This window comes from Cucurbita maxima, unplaced genomic scaffold (assembly GCF_002738345.1).
Source record: "Cucurbita maxima cultivar Rimu unplaced genomic scaffold, Cmax_1.0 Cma_Scf00024, whole genome shotgun sequence".
In the NCBI taxonomy this organism is placed as follows: Eukaryota; Viridiplantae; Streptophyta; class Magnoliopsida; order Cucurbitales; family Cucurbitaceae; genus Cucurbita; species Cucurbita maxima.
The window spans coordinates 299,760-320,724 of record NW_019272040.1 but is presented as its reverse complement, the minus strand read 5'-3'; the positions used below and the strand labels follow the sequence as shown (position 1 = coordinate 320,724).

The 20,965-nt window shown below is 36.3% G+C and overlaps 3 protein-coding genes and 1 pseudogene across 6 annotated transcripts; 1 reads left to right on the top strand and 3 right to left on the bottom strand.

The window, feature by feature from the left end:
- Positions 1-573: 573 nt before the first annotated feature.
- LOC111497981 lies at positions 574-6,186 on the bottom strand. Of its 3 annotated transcripts, XM_023149013.1 has the most exons (6): positions 5,872-6,186; positions 5,163-5,470; positions 2,324-2,377; positions 2,154-2,216; positions 1,990-2,058; positions 574-1,236 (listed from the first exon to the last, which is right to left on the bottom strand). In XM_023149013.1, exons 2-6 carry the CDS (start codon positions 5,172-5,174, stop codon positions 961-963), a joined length of 474 nt encoding a protein of 157 aa, XP_023004781.1. In that variant the 5' UTR covers positions 5,175-5,470; positions 5,872-6,186; the 3' UTR covers positions 574-960. The 3 variants fall into 3 exon arrangements, with proteins under 3 accessions (XP_023004781.1, XP_023004782.1, XP_023004780.1); XM_023149014.1 differs by having other exon boundaries at positions 5,163-6,186; XM_023149012.1 differs by lacking the exons at positions 5,163-5,470; positions 5,872-6,186 and adding an exon at positions 3,844-4,714.
- Positions 6,187-7,626: 1,440 nt separating this feature from the next.
- Positions 7,627-8,286, bottom strand: LOC111498043 (ethylene-responsive transcription factor ERF084). Its single transcript, XM_023149096.1, has one exon. It carries the CDS (start codon positions 8,284-8,286, stop codon positions 7,708-7,710), a length of 579 nt encoding a protein of 192 aa, XP_023004864.1. The 3' UTR covers positions 7,627-7,707.
- A 1,428-nt stretch (positions 8,287-9,714) lies between these two features.
- LOC111497597 (F-box/LRR-repeat protein 14) lies at positions 9,715-12,365 on the bottom strand. 2 transcript variants are annotated; one of them, XM_023148427.1, is made up of 2 exons: positions 11,991-12,365; positions 9,715-11,393 (listed from the first exon to the last, which is right to left on the bottom strand). In XM_023148427.1, exon 2 carries the CDS (start codon positions 11,376-11,378, stop codon positions 9,975-9,977), a length of 1,404 nt encoding a protein of 467 aa, XP_023004195.1. In that variant the 5' UTR covers positions 11,379-11,393; positions 11,991-12,365; the 3' UTR covers positions 9,715-9,974. The 2 variants fall into 2 exon arrangements, with proteins under 2 accessions (XP_023004195.1, XP_023004196.1); XM_023148428.1 differs by having other exon boundaries at positions 12,170-12,364.
- Positions 12,366-17,797: 5,432 nt separating this feature from the next.
- LOC111498042 lies at positions 17,798-20,364 on the top strand (annotated as a pseudogene).
- Positions 20,365-20,965: the final 601 nt, after the last annotated feature.

Below are 20,965 nucleotides of genomic sequence, written 5' to 3'. Positions count from 1 at the left end.
AAATATATATTTTCGATAAAAAGGTTAAAAGTTAAAATCGAGCTTAAAAAATAATTTAAAAAATTATTTTCTTCCGCAATAAAGTCATAAACTAATAACCGTATCAATTAAGAAAAGAAAACTTCTTTTAATTAGTAACGACTTAGTTAATTATAATTTGTGATGTGTTAGGCTAATTTTGATTGATTATTCTTGAAATTAGGTAATTTTGTAACGGCCCAAGTCTACTGCTTGTAGATAGTCCATTTTAGTCTGTTACCTTTCGTCATCCGTCTCACGATTTTAAAACACGTTTGTTAGGGAGAGGTTTCCACGTTCTTATGAGAAATGCTTTGTTCCCTTCTCCAACTCATGTGGAATCTCACAATCCACCCTCCTTAGTGGCTATCGTCCTCACCGGCACATCACTCGATGCCTAGCTCTGATACCATTTGTAATCACCAAAGTCCATTACTAGCTTCCAAACATGCTTCTTTTAACTTTCAAAATGAAAGTTTGAAAGCTTTTGTGGGCCATTTGACTTAAAAGATTGCTGTATGATCAAGTGACGAACATTAAGAAGAAATGAAGAAATGAAATGGAACACTGAACTTTGTTTGAAATTATGCAGTAATTACAGGGTAAGGGTTGGCTACAAACAGAATAAGCAGACTGACTGTGAATGAATAATATAATAACTAAACAGCTAACGAGTTTTCGGGGTCTCTCCACGATTCTATGCTCGATTTTTTCACGTACTATGGGAAGGGAAAAAAGAAGATATATGAATATGCAACTAAGAAAAATGGTTACGTAATTACAGTTGTAAGTAACTCGAGCCTATGACGGTTAGGATTCAGTAACTACATCTTATTAAGAAGCAAATGGTTTTGTTGTTGTTGTCGTCGTCGTTGTCGTTATCGATCTTTGTCCCTCTTAGTTATTGAAGCTTAATATCGATTTGTTTCAGTTGAATTTGTCTTAGCTCATTTGGTACAAGACGTCGGCATCGGAGTCCTCTTGAAAAGGCATATTAAGATCGGGTATCGAACGAACGGTCACAAGAGTTCCCATCTCCTGTAGTTTGCAAGAAACATTTGGCAGAGGTAATTGGTAAGAAGAAGCATCGACGCCGACAGGCATTGTGTTGCATATAGATATCAGTAGCGTCTGCAGTTGAGGTCGGTCAGAGCTCACCTCCTTCGGCATAGCAGATGTTACAGGCATCTCGATCGCTTGTTGCGAATCGAAATCCATCTGTAGAGTTTCAAAAAGAACAAGTTAGCTTCTTTATGTAACACATTCAGTAAAAACAGCTAAAGCTGTTCCAATCCTCAAAGTTACCTAATTAATAAAGCACTACTTTTGGAACTATTTTGAAAAGAATCAGTTCATAAACAACCCATTTGATTCCCGCGTCCGGGAGGAGAATAAAGAATTTCTTATAACGGTGTGGAAGCCTCTCCCTAGCAGATGTGTTTTAAAAATCTTGAGGGGAAGTCCGAAAGAGAAAGTCCAAAGAGGACAATATCTGCTATCAGTGGGCTTTGACTATTGCAAATGGTATTAGAGCTAGATACTAGACGATGTGCCAGCGAAGAAGCTGAGCCCCAAAGAAGGGTAGACACGAGGCAGTGTGTCAGCAAGGACGCTGGGTCTGAAAAGGGGGTGAATTTGGGGGGTCCCACATCAGTTGGAGAAGGGAGTGAGTATCAGTGAGGACGCTGGGTCCCGAAGGGGAGTGGATTGCAAGATCCTACATCGATTGGGGATGAGAACAAAGAATTCTTTATAAGGGTGTGGAAACCTCTCCGTAGCAGACACGGTTAAAAAACCTTACAGGAAATCCCGAAAGGGAAAGTCCGAACAATATCTACTAGCGGTGGGCTTGGACAGATCATAGTTACATATGCAAACCTCAGCAAAAAGGACATAAGAAAAAGGGCTAAAGCAAGAAAGAAAAAGCAGCAGCTTTCCAGTCAAAGAGAAATAACAGTGGAAGTTCTTCACCTTCATTTTCTTCAAGCTTCCATTGATAGACCTCTGTTCTTCTACAGTGAGCCGCAAGATCGCCAAGGCCTGCTCTTATAAAAGGAAAAGCTTATCAAGAGCTCGACCGAGACCGACGCTAGAAAACGACCATTATCATATTATTCTTACAGAAAAAAACATACATCTTTCAAGCTTCTCCTTTCCTTCAATAGCAAAACCTCCTCCTCTTTGAGTTCTCCTAGTGTCTGCCAACCACCATGGATACCCATCATGATTGTCCAAAAAGGAAATGATATCAGAATCTAATACACTAACCAAAAGAAGGCAAAGCAAAGGGTCAAAAAAACCATACCTTTTTCTTTCTTGGCCTCTTCATTGTTGCAACTGCTTCACTCTTACCAGCATTCTGCACATATACATTCAAAACTCATCCCCTTAGTCAAATAACCAACAATTTGATCCGGATTCAGACCCGGGTCCAGGTCAAGTTTTCGTACGTGAGATAAGGATTCAAACCCAAACCCGAGGTTTTAGTAGTGAAGTTACAAAAGTATCATAACAACCCCTACTAAACAATCAACTCAAATGATAGAAAAAACTATAAACAAAGAACAAATGGATCCTGGTGCTGACTCGGGTCGGGTTGAGGTCAGTTTTCATATGTGAGATAAGGATTCAAACCCAAACCCGAGGTCACTACTAAACAATTACAGAGAAACCATAAATAAAGAACAAACGGATCTCGATCCGGACTCGAGTCGAGGTCAAGTGTTCATATACGTGAGATAAGGATTCAAACCGAAACCCGAGGTGAGTACTAAACAATCATAGCCACTAATACCACCAATCCAACCAAATGAAGAAAGGCACTGAATTAAAAATGCCCCATTTCACAAGTTGAACACTTTTTCCACAAGTGGGGACGTCTCTCCTCCATTCAACACGATGAAGAACCCATTAAGTAGTTAATCAACAATTAACAAGTGTTAAACAAGGATTAGTTTGTAATGATTAAACAAGGAGTTCACCAAAAAGGGGCAGTGTTAGTTGTACCATTGTCCGGACACAAAAATTCATGGTTATAGGAAAGAACACGACACATCTTTTGACCATACAAACGAATCTACTTTCTCTTTTAACATTAACAAAAAACATACAAACATAAAACTTTTGTCAGATTTGGGAACAAGAAGTGTAGTGATGAAGCAAGTGTATAAAGCTATGGTGAAACTGACCGCACTGGATTTTTTTTTTAATTTTTTTTTTTTTAATGATTTTCATAAACGAAGGGCACAACCACCAACACCATTGACACACAGACATCGTTGCCATGGAAACACGCCACCGATAAAGAGGGGCCCTTTTTGGGCTTCGGGGTGAAATGACGAAAGTGACCCTTGGGGTAGAGTCTAGGGTTTGACTATGTTCAAGATAGGAGTTATTGGGCCAATGGAGACAGGGGTTTGACTCTTTTCATACTGCTTCCTCCTTTTTTTTTTTTTTTTTTTGTTTAAATTACCAAAATGCCACTCTTTGACCTATTGCTGTGGACTCCCTCAGAGGTCACCGTTGGGATGAATGGGCAAAAGGGTTTTCCGTTTTCGTTGTTGGTCGAAATGGGTATTCCGGTAATTTTGAAAATCTTGACGGGAAAGTCGCCGGTGGTGGAAAAAGGGAAGGGAAGGGTAGAATCGTAATTCACAAAGAGGAATAATTAGAAGTTTGAAGAAAAGGGTGCAAACATTTGAGAGTCGCCGACGGAAAAAGAACAAGAAATGTGTTCCACGGAGGGGCATTTTCGTCTTTTAAACGCACTAACCGAGTTTTCAGAAAAAATAGAACACCAAAGCAAAAACCGAAACCGAAACCAACCTTAGATCTTACGGCGTCAACGAATCCGCCACTGACGGAGGTAGCGCCACCGCCACTACTCCAAGTGAGAGGCGTAGTCGGACTGGCTCTAGCCGCTTCATCGGAGTTTTTACCGGCGGAATCGGAGGCCTGACGAGGTAGAATCGGCTTGGAGCGGGGCTGGCGGATGGACCAATCGAGGCGGAGCGGGGGTGAGAGAGGATTGACCAGCGGAGAACGGTTGAGGCGAAGAAGTAAGTCGACGACAAGAGAGTCGTCGGAGAGAGCAACATCGACCCATTTGTCGTCGGACATGGCGGAGAGAGAGGCAGAGAGAGAGATAGAAAGGAGGAGAAAAGGGGAGGAATGGATGAAGAAGGTATATATAGATGGGGCCATGTCATTTGGGAGTGGATGGTCACGTTCATTACTTGCTCATCTACTCTCTTAATTCCCTACTTTCTCTCTCTACAATTTTTCTTTTTTCTTTTTTCTTTTTTCTTTTTTTTTTCCACCTCATACGGTCCCCTTACGAAAACGTGGCAATTACTCCACGTATTTTCCTAATATTTTGCTTTTTTCTTAATATTTCTGTTATTATAATTTTTTAAGGGAATATAAAGGAGCGGCGAAAGGGCATAAATGTGGTGGGTGGTATGGGTTTTATAAGTTCGTTACTATTGAAGCGCGTGACCTTCAATCTTTTTTTACACGTGCCGTTTATCTACTCCACACGTGTGATTCATCCCTTGCCCTCCACATTTTCTTATTTACTATTCTACCCTCCTGAATATAAATGCCAATAATAGTTACTTTCGTTTTGTTTTCTTTTTTCCTTTTGGGTTTTGCATTTAATCCCTCGGAGTAAATAATTCATGGTAATGAGAAGGAAATTTTAGGATTCTTAGATTTATTGAAAGGGATTTTGTTTTGATTTCATTTGGTCTATAAATTTATTCTTTATTAATTTTAGGTTAAATTAATAAAAATAATTATTCTACACTATTAACTTTTTTTAAAAAAAAAATCTAAAAAATACTTTTAAAATTGATTTTTTTTTTTAATATCATTAAAATTTTAAAATGATTTAAAAAATACCCTCTTAACTTCTAAAAATATTTTCAAAAATATTCAAAACTTTCATTAATACTCTTTTTAATTTTTTTTTAAAAACTTGTTTTAAAAAAAACGTAATTTAAAAATATTTTTTTAGACAAAATACCAAACCTATTTTTATTAATTTAATCTTAAATTTAAAATATTCAAAGCTTTTGAATCTTTCAAACTTTATCTGTAACTTTTTTTTATTAAAAAAAATAAAATAAAATAAAATAAAATACCAGAGTAGACATCCATGGGGCAAGCAAAGATTCCTTTGATTAGCATTGGGAAGAAGAGAATTAGGTGGCCTTCATTTCCCTCAATTCTCTGCAGCTTCTCTCCACTTCCTTTACCCCCCTTTCTGCACTCACTTTAAAGAAGGGCATCTTCTTTCAAGCATTGCTAATCTTGAATCTTCAGTGTCCAATCTTTGCTGAAAGCTCACAGTTCATCACCGAATTCTTGATTCCTGTGCAACAATTTACTTCCAGGCGCTTCGTCTTTGTGCATGCCCTTACAACTTCTCCAATGCGTTCTTCTGCGATTCCTGCACAGTTGTTCAGCTTCAACACCTCCAAATTTCTAAATGCACAACTTCTCGTCCCCAGATAAATCCGTAGATCTAAGCTTAGGGTTAACAAAATCAGTTGCGAGATTTACAATCTTCATTTCTATATCAATTATAGAACAGGTCAGATTTGAGCAATTGTGAGGTTTATGAATTCTGATAACTCCTTTACAGATTCATCAGTCTGAATATTTTGACACAACAGCAATGAAATTCCAGAAAACGAGAAGTTAAGGCAATGAGAAATAATCGATTCCGAAAGATCAAGAGAACTCGCAGAATCTAACGAATCGATCAGATTCGAATGAACAGAGGGAATCCCTACCAATTTGCAGAAATTGAATTCAAATTAGGGCTGTGGCGTAGTGCCTTGGCGATACCTGATCTGAGTAACGAAATCGAAATCACAAATTGCTATTTCCTTGAAGCATCAAATCCGTATATTCACCGAAGTTCCGGAATGCTTAAAGCGGAGATTGAGAGGGCAGTTCGAAGCTTGGTAGTGATGGAGAAGAACTGCTTGCAGATCGGAGATAAGGATTCGAAAATGGTGGCTGTGATGGCGTTGGAGAAGGAAACTGAAGATCAGTTCCTACCATTCTTCCGGCAACGATAAGAAATTCTCTTCCATTTTCGCCTCTTCCTTCAATTCTTCAAATTGGAAGAACGATTTCGAAGCTAAATTGGGAGCGCTTTCTTTTTCGAGATAATTTATTTATATGAAAGCCCAACAGAAAATAAAGATGGTTCATGGGCCGATACTATTGGGCTAAATTGGGCCTGTGTTAGACACCCCGGCCCATTTTCTAATATGATATATTTTATTAAATAAATAAATATTAAAAAAAAAAAAAAGAGATTAATCATTACTCTTAGATTCAATTATTCAACTTCATAAATTCTGTAATATAATATATTTATTTATTTTTTGAAAGAGATAAAAGACAAAGGAAAGAATTTAATTGATGTGACAAATAATTATTAGATGAGGGAAATGCATAAATATTTTATTAAAAGAAAAATATGGAATTTTCAAAATATTATAAAAATAAATTTATAAGAAAAAATAATAATAATATCACATCAACGGTCAATTCTAGGTTGCTTAGAGGGATGAAAATCAACCTAGTTATCCATGCAGGGATTCTGCTGTCCCTTTTTATCCCTTTCTTTTCACATTCATATATATAATTAAAAATTAAATTATAATTAAAAGGGTACGTGTAAGATCTCACATCCATTGAAAAAGTGAACGAAGCATCTTCTATAAGACTCGTTTTAAAATAACAATATCTGTTAGTGACCGGCTTGGACTATTACAAATGATATAAGAGCTAGACACTAAGTGATATGTGAGGCAATGTGAGAAGGGTAGATAGATAGGTATGAGATAGAGATAGAGAGGGAACACTATTGGAAGGATGAGGTGAAAGTGGGAAAAGAAAAGAAAAAGGACATGAGGGAGCTCCGTACGTGTTCCAAGTTCTTCTCTAACCCCGCTATTCATGGGAGCCTTTTTAAAAAAAGAAACCCTAATTCTGTCTCTCTCTCTCTTCTGCAAGTGTGGATTAGGGTTTGGCATGCACATCCACGACGGCGATGGCGATGGCGATGGCGACTAAAACTGTCATCTCAAATGTTATTTCTCATAATCATCACGATATGATCTTTCTGAACTCCCCCCCTTCACTTTCCCTAAACCCTAATTTTCATTTTTTTTCTCTCAATTTTCAAGTTTGCTTATGCTCACTCAAGATTTCATTTTTATTTTGAGACAAATTTTACTATAAGTAAGTAACATTGTAAACGCTTTAATTTAAGTCATACCCTTAACATTAGCCATATTACCAAATGTGGAACGAAGTTGTGGGTTCGCCCGTCCAACTCTCGTTCTTGGTTAATAAATTCTTTTTTCTATAGATCCAATAATTTCACCTTTGACTATAAAATACAAATACTCCCAACTTACTTCGATACCAACGGAATAGGGCTTAATCATTATTTCATGCTAATTTATTAGGGTTTAGGGTAAAAAAATAAAAAAAATATATAAAAAAGAAACCCAATTTCATTTCTGCATTAGAAACCCAACACAAAACAGACAGAAACGAAACAATTTGTACCTTAAATTCCGCAAAACATTCACAGAATTCAAAAGTGGAACAAGCTAAATTTGTTTTTGGGTTCCCATTCCGAAGAACAAAATAAGCTTTGAATTATGATGCGCTTTGACCACCATTAACAAAGTCAACACCCAGTTTCAAATCCAGCTCCATTCCACGGCTGAACAAATGCGCCGCCGTCGTAACCACCGCACATTTCCGCCCACTTGGTTTCTTCACCGCCTTCAACTTATTACCATTATTACCATTCCTTTTGCCTTCCACTGATGACGTGGATGATGATGATGTGGACTCAAGCGGGACTACCAACGGCATTTCGAAGTTAGTTCGCGCCTTTGAACCTCTCAATCGCCTCGCCGCCGCGTCGTATGCACGCGCCGCCTCTTCCGCTGTGTCGAACGTTCCCAGCCAGTGTCTGCACCGTCCGATTCGGTCTCGTATCTCTGCCGACCACCGTCCCCACGGCCGCTTTCGTACTCCTCTATAACTCTTCTGCCCCGTAACGGCCGGCGCCTTTGACCCGCTGGTTGAGGGAGGAATGTCGCCGAAGAGGACTTTCCGGCCGACGACGGCGGCGATTCCGTCGAGCTGGGAGTCCGGCGGTGGGGATTGGGAGAATTGGGTTTGGAAGAAGGCTCTGTAGAGAGAGTCAATTGGCTGATCGGAAATCATGGCGGAAGAAGATGGTGACGCATAGAGAAGGATCGGTGGGGTTTTTATATTGGAAAGTAAAATAATTTAATGAATTTAAAAATTGTTTTAAATTTAAAATATGGTTTATATTTATTATCTAAATTTCAAAATTATTTTTTTATTTTGTCTTAAAATTTAGTTTTCATTTAATTCCTAAAATTTTAGATTTTACACATTACTCAATTTTCATCTTTCATCCTCTATATCAAATTTCAATTAATTTATTTAAAATTATTATGATATGTTTTTTAATTAATTTTAATAGTAACAAAAAAAATTAATTACTAGAAAACTAATAAAAATTATGGAAATTCCAGGTTAAAAGTGTAAAATCATTGAGCCAATGAAAGTAAAAATACAACATTTATAAAGTAAAATAAATACAAAATATAAATAAATAAATAAATAATTCCAAAATAAAATAATTTTATAAAGTCCTATCAATGTCGATGAGACCGCAATCTCTCGCATTTATATACTTGCCTTTCGTTTGGCAGGAGGCATATACCCTTCAAATGACGTAAATACCCTTTTCATTTGTTGGAAATTACAATGATTTTTTTTAATTATTTTTTCAATAATTTTCTTGTTGCGAATGTTTGTAACTTGAAAAACGCAGAACAAATAATAAATTGACAGAAATTTAAAAGAGCAATTATACAGCTCAATAAATATTTTGACTTTTTTTTTTTCAAATCATTAAGTATCATTAATTAACTTATTAACTTAAATAAAAATCGTAATTTTTTTTAAAAATAAAACTTAAAAGAGGTTAAATTATAAAGGAAAAAATATTAAGGATTAAAGATTAAATGTTTTAATTAATATAGCTAAATATTGTTACTATATATATATATATATATATATATGTAGGCCTAAGAATAACTAGATATTTTGGTAAAACAAATATATGAGAAGTTAATCAAATATTTGAATTCTATGAGAAAAAATAATAATAGCATTGTTACGACGACGTTTGGGGGTGATCTCGAGGGAAAATCGTGGCCGTTGGTTTAAAAAGGATGAAGCACTCGGCGTCATGGTGGCGTCAAGAGAAAAGATAGTTTGACTGCTTGGCTTAATTTGTGGTGTATTTAAAGACCTTTTTCTGGTATTAATTATATTGATTGTTTAATTAATTGCAATTTGTGATGAGAAATAATCCAGTACGGCTCAGGCACACCGTAATACCCGTGTAAAAGCATGCCATGTCGATATATATATATATATATATATATAATTTTAAATTTTTAAAATTAAAATAAATCAGTAAATAAGCTTTAAACATAGGAAATAAATATTTCAAATTTTCGGAAAGAAAGATGTGACACAGAAATAATTTAATATTTTAATCTAGGGGTACTTTCGTCAACAAATGGGAATTTTAAGTGCGACATAACGTTTCAATCCAAAAAAAGGTCTTGTTGTATTGTATGCATTGGGACCATGATGCTGGAAGGGGATAAAAAATGACACATGATACATGAGGTGACGTGGAGTTCAAGCTCAGCAGCAACGTCAGCATCAATTCCACGTCGGACTACTACTAAAACCACTATCACCAGACAGTTTCAAACAAAGGAATGAGGCCATGATTTATTACACACATGGGAACTTATATGTTACAAACATTATTATAATACTGAATCATGGAAACTAAGCAAGTTTCAATACATCCATGACAGGTCTTGCCTGAACGATATGCTTCTCGCGGCGCCATGGACGCCCCTCTCGGAGATTTGAGGGCAGTCTTCCACGACCAGTGACTCGAGTTTGTATGCATCGACAAGCGGCTTCAACCCATCGTCGGTGATTCCCAAGCATTTGCTTAGTCGTAAGTTTTGCAGCTGAGGGAACTGGCTCACTAGCTGCAGCCCCTCGTCGCTTATTTCTTGGCATCTTACAAGCTCTAGAGTTTCGAGATAGGAGGCCGAGCAGAGCGCTTCCAATCCCATGTCGTTGAAGGAGTAGACGTGATCGAGGGCGAGCTCTTGGATTGGACACTTGTGAACAAGAACTAGGATCCCATTGAGGGAAAATGAAGATAGTGAGGGGAATTCACCATCTGCAAATGAGATTCTAACCGATTCGAGATGGGCGCAGTTGTCCGCTAAGGCTTTTAAGCTCTCGTCTGTTAATCTCAGCGTGTTGTGGGCTAACAATGGAAGTGAAAAATCCGATGGAACTCGGAGGGAAATCGAGCGGAGATTATGCGATTCTCGAGCCAAGCTTATTATATCACAATCTCTAACTCCAACACACATATCTAAGTGAACTTTCTGTAAGTTCTTGCACTTTCCCAATATACAGGCAAGTCCTCTCCCTGGACTGATTATGCAGTTCACCAAGCTAAGTTCCAACATATCATCACAAAGGATCCACTGCTTTTGCCATCGGTCCACAGCTAAACGATCGTAAACCTTCATGTATCGGTAGTTAGCATCGACTTCGAATTGCAGCTGTTTCAACTTTCGCCAGCTATGGCCTAGCTTAATCAGATCACCTTCCCCAATTGCTCTACAGTTCCTGATCGAGAGATCCTCAAGTTTTCCGAGTTTTCCGAAGTATTCAAGCCATTCGACACTGCTGACATTCAAACATCGGATAAGATGAAGAACAGTGAGGTTTTTGCATCCAACAGCGATTGAGAATATGCCACATCCCGTGATTCTTGGGGTGAAGTTCAGCTTCAGAGATGAAAGCTTGTAGCAGGACGTTAAATGGCGAAGTCCAACATCGGTGATAAACGTGCAATAGCTTAAGGTTAGATCAGTGAGATATGGACAATGGTCGGAGAGGATAAATAGTCCACGATCATCCAATTGCTTTCCGAGTTTCGACATCCAACCCGAATACGTGATTTCAATTCGTGTTAAATTCGGAAACCTGAGACACAGAGATGTCAAAGCTTCATCTGCAGGGTCTAATCCACAACCAACTCGAAGAAAGTGTCTGTTTTCTTTGTCCAAACCGTGAAGGCGTTTACACGATAAAGCCAAAGAGTTTCGGTCAACAGTTTTCTTAACTCTGTTCAATATCTCCCAAATCAATACTTCAGGTAAACTATCCATTACAACAAGGCAGTTCTGCAACACAAGATAATATCCATTAACTAAGATTTGGTAGGAAGGTGAGCCAAAACAGCAAAAGAAACAGAACGATAGCTCGAAACCGAATGAAATATCCCGAAATCGTCTCGACAGTCGACGATCAAAACAAAGATCATACCAACACAGTCCAGAATGTCAAAACATGTTTCCTTCACATAATCAAACCCAGATATCTTCCAATATAAATATGATAGAAACCAGAAAGTAAACAATTGGCCACTCACAAGGGTTCTAACTCATTGATACATAATATGAAGATTTAGAGTTTGAATCAACAAGAAACGCATAACTCCAGATATAAAGAGGAACTTGAAATAATCATCGAAGCAAAACCACAAATCAAGAGAAGTATTAACGATAGAAATAGAACAAGGGATCATCAAGAACGATGAATGTAATTTAAAAAAAAATTGAAGAAGAGGATTAATAATCGCATTAACGAAGGAAATAATCAAGATGGGATGAATTGAACCCCATCAACAGAGACGATTCAACCCTAATTCATCAACTGCTTTCAAAAGACATGAACAAAATTGAAACCCGAGATCTAGGAGAGGAATTCAGAAATTTCACCTGAAAATGGAAAGAGATAACGACTGGAATTCAGATGGATAGAACCAATTTCCTTCCGATTACGATTTACAGACAAGGGAATATCAAATAGGGTTGATACTTAGATATTTATGCGGAAAAGGACATTGAAATCGATTGAAGTTCGCCCCAAAAATATCGCGCTGTTCATAAATGTGTACCTGGTTTATAAATGTCTGAGACCCACCACAGAAAAAGGGGGGAAAGATCGGTTTGGTTGCTTAGCGAGGAGATCGGAGCTCCAGCGTTCCTAAAGGATTTAGTATTGGGAATTTTGAGTGTCGCTTGTTCTTCGCATTTTGATCGGTGATTAACATCTACAATGTTATCACCAAACATAATTTTCTCTTTTTCTTACATTTTACTCGAAATTTATTTAATTTACTCCATCCTTATATTTCTACATTGAAAATTTCATCAAAATTTTACTTTATAAACACTTTGATCTATAATTTACATGGGTAAGAAATTTGATCGAAGTTTATCACTTTTTTATTTTTTTTTTTTATTAATGACTAAAATGTTTCAAATTAGAATATAAAATATGGTGTTTTTTTTAACAAACAAAAAAAAAAAATTAATGTGATGGATAATATTAGAGTTTTAGATAGTGAAAATAGATGAATGAACCATTCGATCTTCTTAAGCTTTTGTAAACGACCATCCCACAGACCAAACTTAGCTTATTTTCTTGTTGTTGGACTTGAAGCTTTCCTTTGCAATTGCTCTTTGAAGATGGCTCTGCTGATATTGGCAGACGATTGGCATCTTCTTGCCTCACTTGATACTCATAGTTCCTCCATATCTTCTTTTCCTTTGCTTCTAAAGTCTTTCTTTTTTTTTTTTTTTTTCTTCTGTATGCAAATATAAAACGTCTCAACGTAGAAATATTTGTTAGAAATTACATATCTCCACCATGGTATGATATTGTCCACTTTAAGCATAAATTCTCATGATTTTGCTTTGTACTTCTCCAAAAGACCTCGAACTATTGGAGATGTATTCCTTATTTATAAACTTATAATCATTCCCTAAATTAGCCAATATTGGACTCCCTCCCAACAATCCACAACAATATTTGTTGCCTTATTTGTATTAGAGCTGTTAAATATTGGGCTATTGTGGTGAAATACGAATTGTGTTAATTTCTAGAAACTATTGACATGTCTTTTTTTCATCAATGTTGGTCCAGTCGAGACTCGTCCATGCCAAATCCCAATGAACAAACCTTCCATCCGATTTTTCCTTCAATTTCCATTCTTAAATAATCCACTCACAAATCACTTCTTTCTTAGCCGTTTGAAACTTGCTGAACAGTTTAATTCGGTCACAAGATTTATGAGAGAACTCTGTTGATACACTAACCAGCATGTGTTAAAATTCACCTAGCAGATCATCTAAAATAAGCCTCAAAAAGAAATAAATGCATCTGAACTAGGCAGCAGTGCAACACAATTTCAACACCAAGATTGCTAAACGAGGAATTAATCATTCAAAGATGCATAGACATTTACCTTTCTTCCATTTCCAGGGTCTTTGTTTTTCATATCTCCTGGTTTTTCAAGAGATTCTCATTCAGCTGCAGGCGAGGAAACAATAAGACATCAGGCAATATTATATCATTTAAATAGATAATGCGTCTCAATTATACATCTACAATGAAAGTAGTTTAAACTGAAATATAGCGGTAGCGGTCACCAACATCATCAAGATTTTTTTTTTTCCTACACTTGTTGTGAGATCCCACATCGGATGGAGAGGGAAACAAAACATTTTTTAGATGTGGAAAGCTCTCCCTAGTAGATGCGTTTTAAAACCTTAAGGAGAAACTTGAAAATGAAAGCCTAAAGAGGAAAATATCTACAACGGTGGGCTTGGGCTAGTACAAATGGTATTAGAGCTACACACGGGGCGATGTGCCAATGAGAAGGCTGAGCTCCAAAGGGGGTGGACACGAGGTGGTATGGCAGCAATGACGCTGGCCCCGAAGGAGATCGAATTGGGGGTCCCACATCAATTGGAGAAGAGAACGAGTACCAGCAAGAACGCTAGGCCTGAAGGGGTGTGAATTGTGAGATCCCACATTGGTTGAAGTGGGGAACAAAACATTCTTTATAAAGGTAGAAAACCTCTCCCTAATAGACGCGTTTTACCACCTTGAGGAAGCCTAGAAAGGAAAGCCTAAAAAGGATAATATCTATGGACGGACTTGGAACACTTATCCAGCTTAGCCTGCAGTTTTTGATTGACGTTCTAGATATTTCTCAATCAGTTTCTTCATTGACTTCTAGTAAAAGCGACTCAAAATACTACAATAATAACAAATGGTAAAAATCTAAAAAATGCAGCAATAAGGTTAGAACAAAACTATCAACATGCACCTAGAGCATTCACATTCCATAGGAAACTTCAATCTTTAGCTTGTATTCTTAATAGAAACGCACACACTCGTTTGCCGGTGACAAAATAATTGAGAATGAAAAGAAAAATCAAAGCACAAAACATTACTTACCACAGCCAACAAAGCCACAGATGACACAAATCCACAGGTTTTCAGAAGTGTGGCAAACAAAACACACTGATTTCTCAGGCTGCTGTTGACAATATCGACACACCAGAGAATTACCAAACAAAGGATATCAGACGGAAATATCTTAGGTGATGAACTATCAAACTGATCTAATCCAAAATCAGAATGGAAGTGCTTGATTAAGAACAAAACTGACAAAATTCAGCATAAGTCATTTGATTTGGCACTCAAGTACACAAAAAAGAGGTTTCCTCTCGACCTAAGCAAAACAAACTGTTAATTCACAAAACAATGGGATCGTCATGTGAACAATTGAATTTAAGGTTCAGAATCAAAGCTCAAACTCCATTGACTCACAGGAAGATCAAAAGATGAGGTACATGATGACGACGAAACTTCATCTCGGAATAGATGTACGACCCCTCTGATCTCCTCGATTCTAGGGTTTCCAGAGGAGAAGTGAAAGGCCTGCGTCACACCGGCGATGGAGGAAGAGAAAGACGAAGCAAAATCGCTAGGATCGGCTGAAACCATTGCCGATTTTGGAGGTCGAAACCCGTCATCGGAGGTGGCCGGAGCGTCGGGTACGGCGGTTGAGCTAGTCAGCATTCCGGCGACTGAAAAGAGTTTTCGCGGGAAAACAATTTATTCTCCTGAATTAAAGAATTAGCAAAAAAAAAAAAAATTAAAAAATTAAAAAAAAAAAAAAAAAAAAAAAAAAAAAAACTGGTAATTTTCTTTTCGTTAAAATATCATTCTTTTTTCCTTCTATTTTAATTACTATATCAAATTTTATCTCATACTTTCAGTAAAAATAGTTCATTGTAAAATTCTATTAAAAATTTTGGTATTTTAATCCTTTTTAAAATCAAATTAAAAAAAAAAAAAAAAAAACTCTCATGGGTATATTTTTCCTATTTTAAAATTATTATTATTATTATTTAATCAATTTTTTATTAAAAAAATTACCTTCAAATGAATATTTTATACTTTAAAATTCTTTATAGTTGGAGTGTTACGGTACCATCAAAATTAAGTATTGATTATTATTATTATATAATAGCTTAGTTTTGTTTGTAATTTAGAGATTATATTATTATAAATTTGTAAAGGATTTTAAAAGCGCATGAATATAATATTTTGACAATATTACAAAATATATTGGACAAATATAAAGATAAAAGTAACATTTAAAATGTGAAATTTATTAGACACGTTAATTACACATTTATCTACAAGGATTATTCCTTAATTAATAAGATTCGACCGTTAACGGTAAAAAAAGGTCTTGGTTAATTCCATCCAATTTGGGGAAGAATATTATTCAATATTATCTATGTTCTCATTTTTTTTTACCATTTTTTTTATGAAAATAGTTATTACGTTATTTAATACCTTAAATTTTGAACATTAATATTTTTATCTATAAAAAGATATATATATATATATATATATATATATATATATTTACACCCTCTTAATAGTTCAAAAATATTTTAATAAAAATAAAGCTTTCAAAGATAATTTAAATTTTTAAAAAAAAATTTAAGATGTTTTTTCTAACCTATTTTCTTTAATTTAAGAACATTAATGAAAAATTTGAAAGTTTAAGAGCATTTTTTCAAAAATCTTCTTATCAAACAACTGGACGGATCAATATACCTAAGAATGTTTGATTAATCCACCACACCTAAATGGTGTGGAAGTTATCTTATTTATAATCAAATAAATTACAAGCATATGGAAATAGTAATAAATGAAAATAACAATAAATGGAAAGATACCTATAGTATGGTAATGATATTTGTCTTATAATAAAATATCAAATATAATATATATGGTAAACTATAATTTATTACTAAATATCCTTAACACCCCACCGCAAACTAAGCGTCGGATTTAAATGAACGTGAAGCTTGAATCTGAAAAATTCAAAGAGGTTGAGAAACACTTTTCGTGAAGATATCAACAACCTGGTTTAGAAAAGGCGTAGAGAAACACTTTCTTGGCCATCAAAATTTGCAAAGGGATCACCGCTCAGCAGCGATGCTGCCTTGGCTTTGGCGAGAATATATCTAACCCATGAAGAGAGATTGTCGCTTACCGACGATGCTGCCTTGGCTCTAGTGAGAATATGTCTAACCCCAAAAAGTAGAAGGGGAAACCTAGAGCAAGATACAAAGACAATGTTGAAGCCTGAAAAGTCGTCACATTGGGCGAAGGAGCCAATTTTGGCGAGAAGGGCAGTCAAAAGAGTCGCCACATTGGGTGAAGGAGCCAATTTTGGCAGGAAGGGCGGCGGCAACTTGGTTGGCGAATAGGCCAATGCGACACCCAGATTCCGAAGGTAAATCTCTGCAAAAGGTTGATGGGCTTGTCGAGATTCCGTATATTTCTGAAGAGAACACTGATGAGGATCCTGAGATTAGGGTTTCTATGAAGGATGAAGGATTGATTGGGAAGAAAATGAGAGAGACTATATTGGCCAAGTGGAAAACCGATAGGGTTGGAAAATGTGAGGTTGTATGTATAGAGTATGACAAAAGGTGATTTGGAGGTCAATAGGGTGGAGCCCAAAGAGTAATCTATCGGCTCCAGCTGCGTCAGCCATGAAGACTGCCCCTGCGGCGTCAAAGCCAGCAGGGGTGGTGGAGAAGAAGATGAGAGGATTCAAAAGCAATTGAAAAGAAAGGATATGGGTTGTTAAACCGAGAGGGCACTGATACCATAAGAATGTTTGATTAATGAAAGTTATCTTATTTATAATCAAATAAATTAAAAGAATATGAAAATAGTAATAAATGTAAAGATACCTCTGGTATGGTAATGATATTTGCCTTATAATGAAATATCAAATATAATATATATATGATAAACTATAATTTATTATTAAATATCTTCAACAATACGAATAATCAAATTTTCAATCAATTGATGGAATGTATGGTATCAACCAAAGTGCATTAACTTCGATATCTCATGCGTCCACGATGGATAGACCTTTCGTAATACCTTAGCAAAATTGAAGGATAATTTATTAGTTTAGCATTTTATTGATTTAACAATTGTTTTTTTTTTTCTTTAATTATTAATCTGGGACATTAATTTCGTTTAAAGTAAAGTTTTACGAGTCAATTGCACCTCGATGATACAAACTCCATTTCGGAGTTCGATTTCAAGTTTATCAGGCCGGAACTTCGTCCGATACAGACTAATCTCGACACTTATACTGTTTGCGAGGCTCTTGATTCGTACTGCAATGACTGGAGGTGTTCTTACGCAACGTTATGAGTTTTGTTTAAGCGTCATGCGACAGCGCATTTGGTTTAGTGAAGCGATTGCTGCTTACGAGAAATTGCGGGAGTTCAAATCGAGGGATCAGTCTTCGTTGATTGCGCATTGTAAGTATAGACTTGTAGTTGAAGCTGATGATTTTTGGTTTGGGAAGAGATGGATTAGACGGGTGTTCGTAAGGATTTGCATTCGTATTCGACATATTAGATATACAGTAATGAAGAAAATAGGGTGTAAGCCTAATGGTAATGGTGCATCTTGCAATAATATTATTGTTAAACTAGTTTATGAAAATGGAAGATTCAGGGATGCTCATGTGGTGTTTGATGAAATGCTTAAGAATGATTGTATATCTGAGAGACAAGTGTGTTTAGTGTGCAATAAGATGGGGGAACTTGGGTGTTGCCCAACTTGAGTTTTCTTACAATGCCTTGATTATGTTCTTGCGTAGAAGGGTTTGATAGATATGCCTAGAAAGTACGACAACGAGATGGCAGCGAAAGGTCTTGAACTGCAACAATTAGATTGTGTTGGTGTGAAATTCCACATTAGTTGGGGGAGGAACGAAGAATTCTTTGTAAGGGTGTGGAAACCTCTCCCTAGCATACGCGTCTACTATAGAGAGAATCTAGTTCTACTTCGGCCAGTGTCTTGTATTGTCAAGTGATTAGCTCTTATACCATTTGTAACAACATAGGCCCATTACTAACCGATATTATTCTCTTTGGTAACATCATTTCAATGTGAATTGCAACAATAAACAGTATTTGCACTTTTTAGTGCTTATGGACACATCCGATCGTGGATTCGTTATCACCCATATCAAGGTGTTACAAGGAAAAACGAAGCTAACTTGGGGAGCATTGATCTAGACAATTCCATCATACAAAATTTTCAACGAGTACAGTGTGAGGTATTGAACTTGTTTCATGCACTCATCGATACATGAATATACAGTAGAGATCCATGTACTTAGTTGCAAAAATTAGATATATTGATTAGATACATGTATTAGATTGTACGACGATGGAAGATATTCAAAAAGGCCTATGCAAAGACTATTTACGAGAGTTTTTCTCATCAACTTAGAAGTAGAATATATCTCTTCCTCTACAAGCCATAAGTAAAAGTACAAGCCATAAGTACAGTGGGAGTTGTCATGTTCGGTGGACTATGATGGAAGAAAGCCAGCAGATAATGGCATCCTAAGAGACATAGTGATGCTTGAGAATCAGGTACCTTTATTTATTTTGAGAAACATGTTGGCAACCAGTATACATTTGTAGAACCAACTCAAGTGTTGGCTTCTATGTTGCTGGGACTGTATGAATATCTTTCTCCTTTCACGGGGAAGAACAAAGTGAATGATAGTGAAGCATTGGTCCCGGAATGCTTTCATTTGCTTGATTTTCTGTACCGTATGATTACACCAATCTTGGCTAACCCATCTGAGATAATGGAAGATGATCACAATCACAAGGAACCCACCAAACAACACGTTGAAAGAAACTTTAAGCACTCGTTCTATCCCGTCCGTGAACTGGGAAAGCAAATTTGGAAGATTCTTTCAAAGCTAAACAGTGGCCCTGCACATTTATATAGAATCATAGTTGGTTCTAGACCTTTACAAGTGATCTTCAAACTTCCCTGGGCAATCATCTTCAAACTTCCTGGAATTGGGATTCTGTTAAAGCCTCTAGAACACTTATGTTCGCTGATAACTGGCAAGGAAGAAGATGATGATGATGCTCCAGAAGAGGGAAGTTCAAGAACACATGGAAAAGATAAACTTCCTTTGCTTGAGGAAATATCAATTCCTTCAGTGTCTGAGCTGACTAAATCAGGCATTCGTTTCTCGCCCAGCGACGGCATCTCGGCGGTGGCCTTTGACACAAAGGCAGCGAAATTCTGCCTTCCCACCATTACTCTTGATGTGAATTCTGAAGTGGTATTGAGAAGCTTGGTAGCTTATGAAGCTTCAAAACCATCAGGGGGTTTGGTTTTCACCCGATTCATCGACCTCATGAATGGCATCATTGATACTGAGGAGGATGTTGAATTGTTGACGGCGGCAGGAATCATTAGGAACCATTAGGAACCATTTGAAGAGCAATACGGAAGCCGCTAAGCTCTGGAATGGGATGAGTAAATCCATCAAGTTGACCAAGGTGCCGTTCTTGTTGGATAAGACGATTAACGATGTAAACAAGTATTACAGCAGCAGATGGATGGTTAAAGCTTCGAAGTTGGTGAAGAAATATGTGTTTGGTTCATGGCCAGTCCTTACGCTTCTGGCTACCATTTTGCTGTTGGCCTTGACAGCATTGCAGGCATTTTGCTCTGTCTACAGCTGCTCTCGGTTTTCCCGTTATCTCAATACAGCCGAGGCCTAGCTGGTTCCCGTTTGCAACTTTTTCTTTTTCAATTACTTTTTGTGATTCTACTAGTCCGCTCAGAACCAGTTGATTCTCGAGCCATTCGTTTTATTTCTCCCTATGTGGTCATTAAGAAGCCGTATTGGGCCACTTGATTCAAGGTTTTGTTTATGAAGGAGGAAAATATAAGAATCAAATAACCGTGTTTTCTATTGCATTAGGTAATGCGGTTAGAATTTTATATAAATAAAATGTTCTTCAATCATTTTATTACATTATTTAATTTTAAATATTTTTCAACCATTTTAAACTTAGAGGGCACGTAGAAGAATATTCATATGATCCAATAACTCAATAAACCAAAACAACTCAACCAAAATCATAAACTTTGTCTTGTGTTAGATTTTTTGGATTGGGTTGAATTTTTGGAAAATAAAAAATTCGGCTCAATTTGGTAGATGATGTTTTTTAGTTGGGTCAATCGACTAACTCGAGCTTTATTTTTAAAAAAATTAAAAATATTTAACGTTAGTAACTAAATCGTAATATATAAAATAATTAAAAAAAGACTTCGAAAATAGAGAGTTAAAAAATAAAGAGTTGAGTTAAATTATAAAATATATTAAGTCTAAAATAATTTAGAATATTTTTAAATAGTAAAAAAATAAAGTTTAAATTTCTAACATTGTAATTATTTCTTAATTTATAACAAAAAAAAAAAAAAAAAAAAAAAAAAAAAATTTTTTTTTTTTTTTTTT

What these genes read in the sequence shown, in the direction of transcription:
- LOC111497981 (XM_023149012.1), bottom strand. Translation starts at nt 4,221, where the DNA reads ATGGCCCCATCTATATATACCTTCTTCATCCATTCCTCCCCTTTTCTC. An exon ending in AAAGGAGAAGCTTGAAAGAT is followed by an intron (nt 2,059 to 2,153) that starts GTATGTTTTTTT and finishes TTATAAGAGCAG; the next exon opens with GCCTTGGCGATCTTGCGGCT. An exon ending in GAAGCTTGAAGAAAATGAAG is followed by an intron (nt 1,237 to 1,989) that starts GTGAAGAACTTC and finishes GAAACTCTACAG; the next exon opens with ATGGATTTCGATTCGCAACA.
- LOC111498043 (XM_023149096.1), bottom strand. Translation starts at nt 8,286, where the DNA reads ATGATTTCCGATCAGCCAATTGACTCTCTCTACAGAGCCTTCTTCCAA.
- LOC111497597 (XM_023148427.1), bottom strand. Translation starts at nt 11,378, where the DNA reads ATGGATAGTTTACCTGAAGTATTGATTTGGGAGATATTGAACAGAGTT.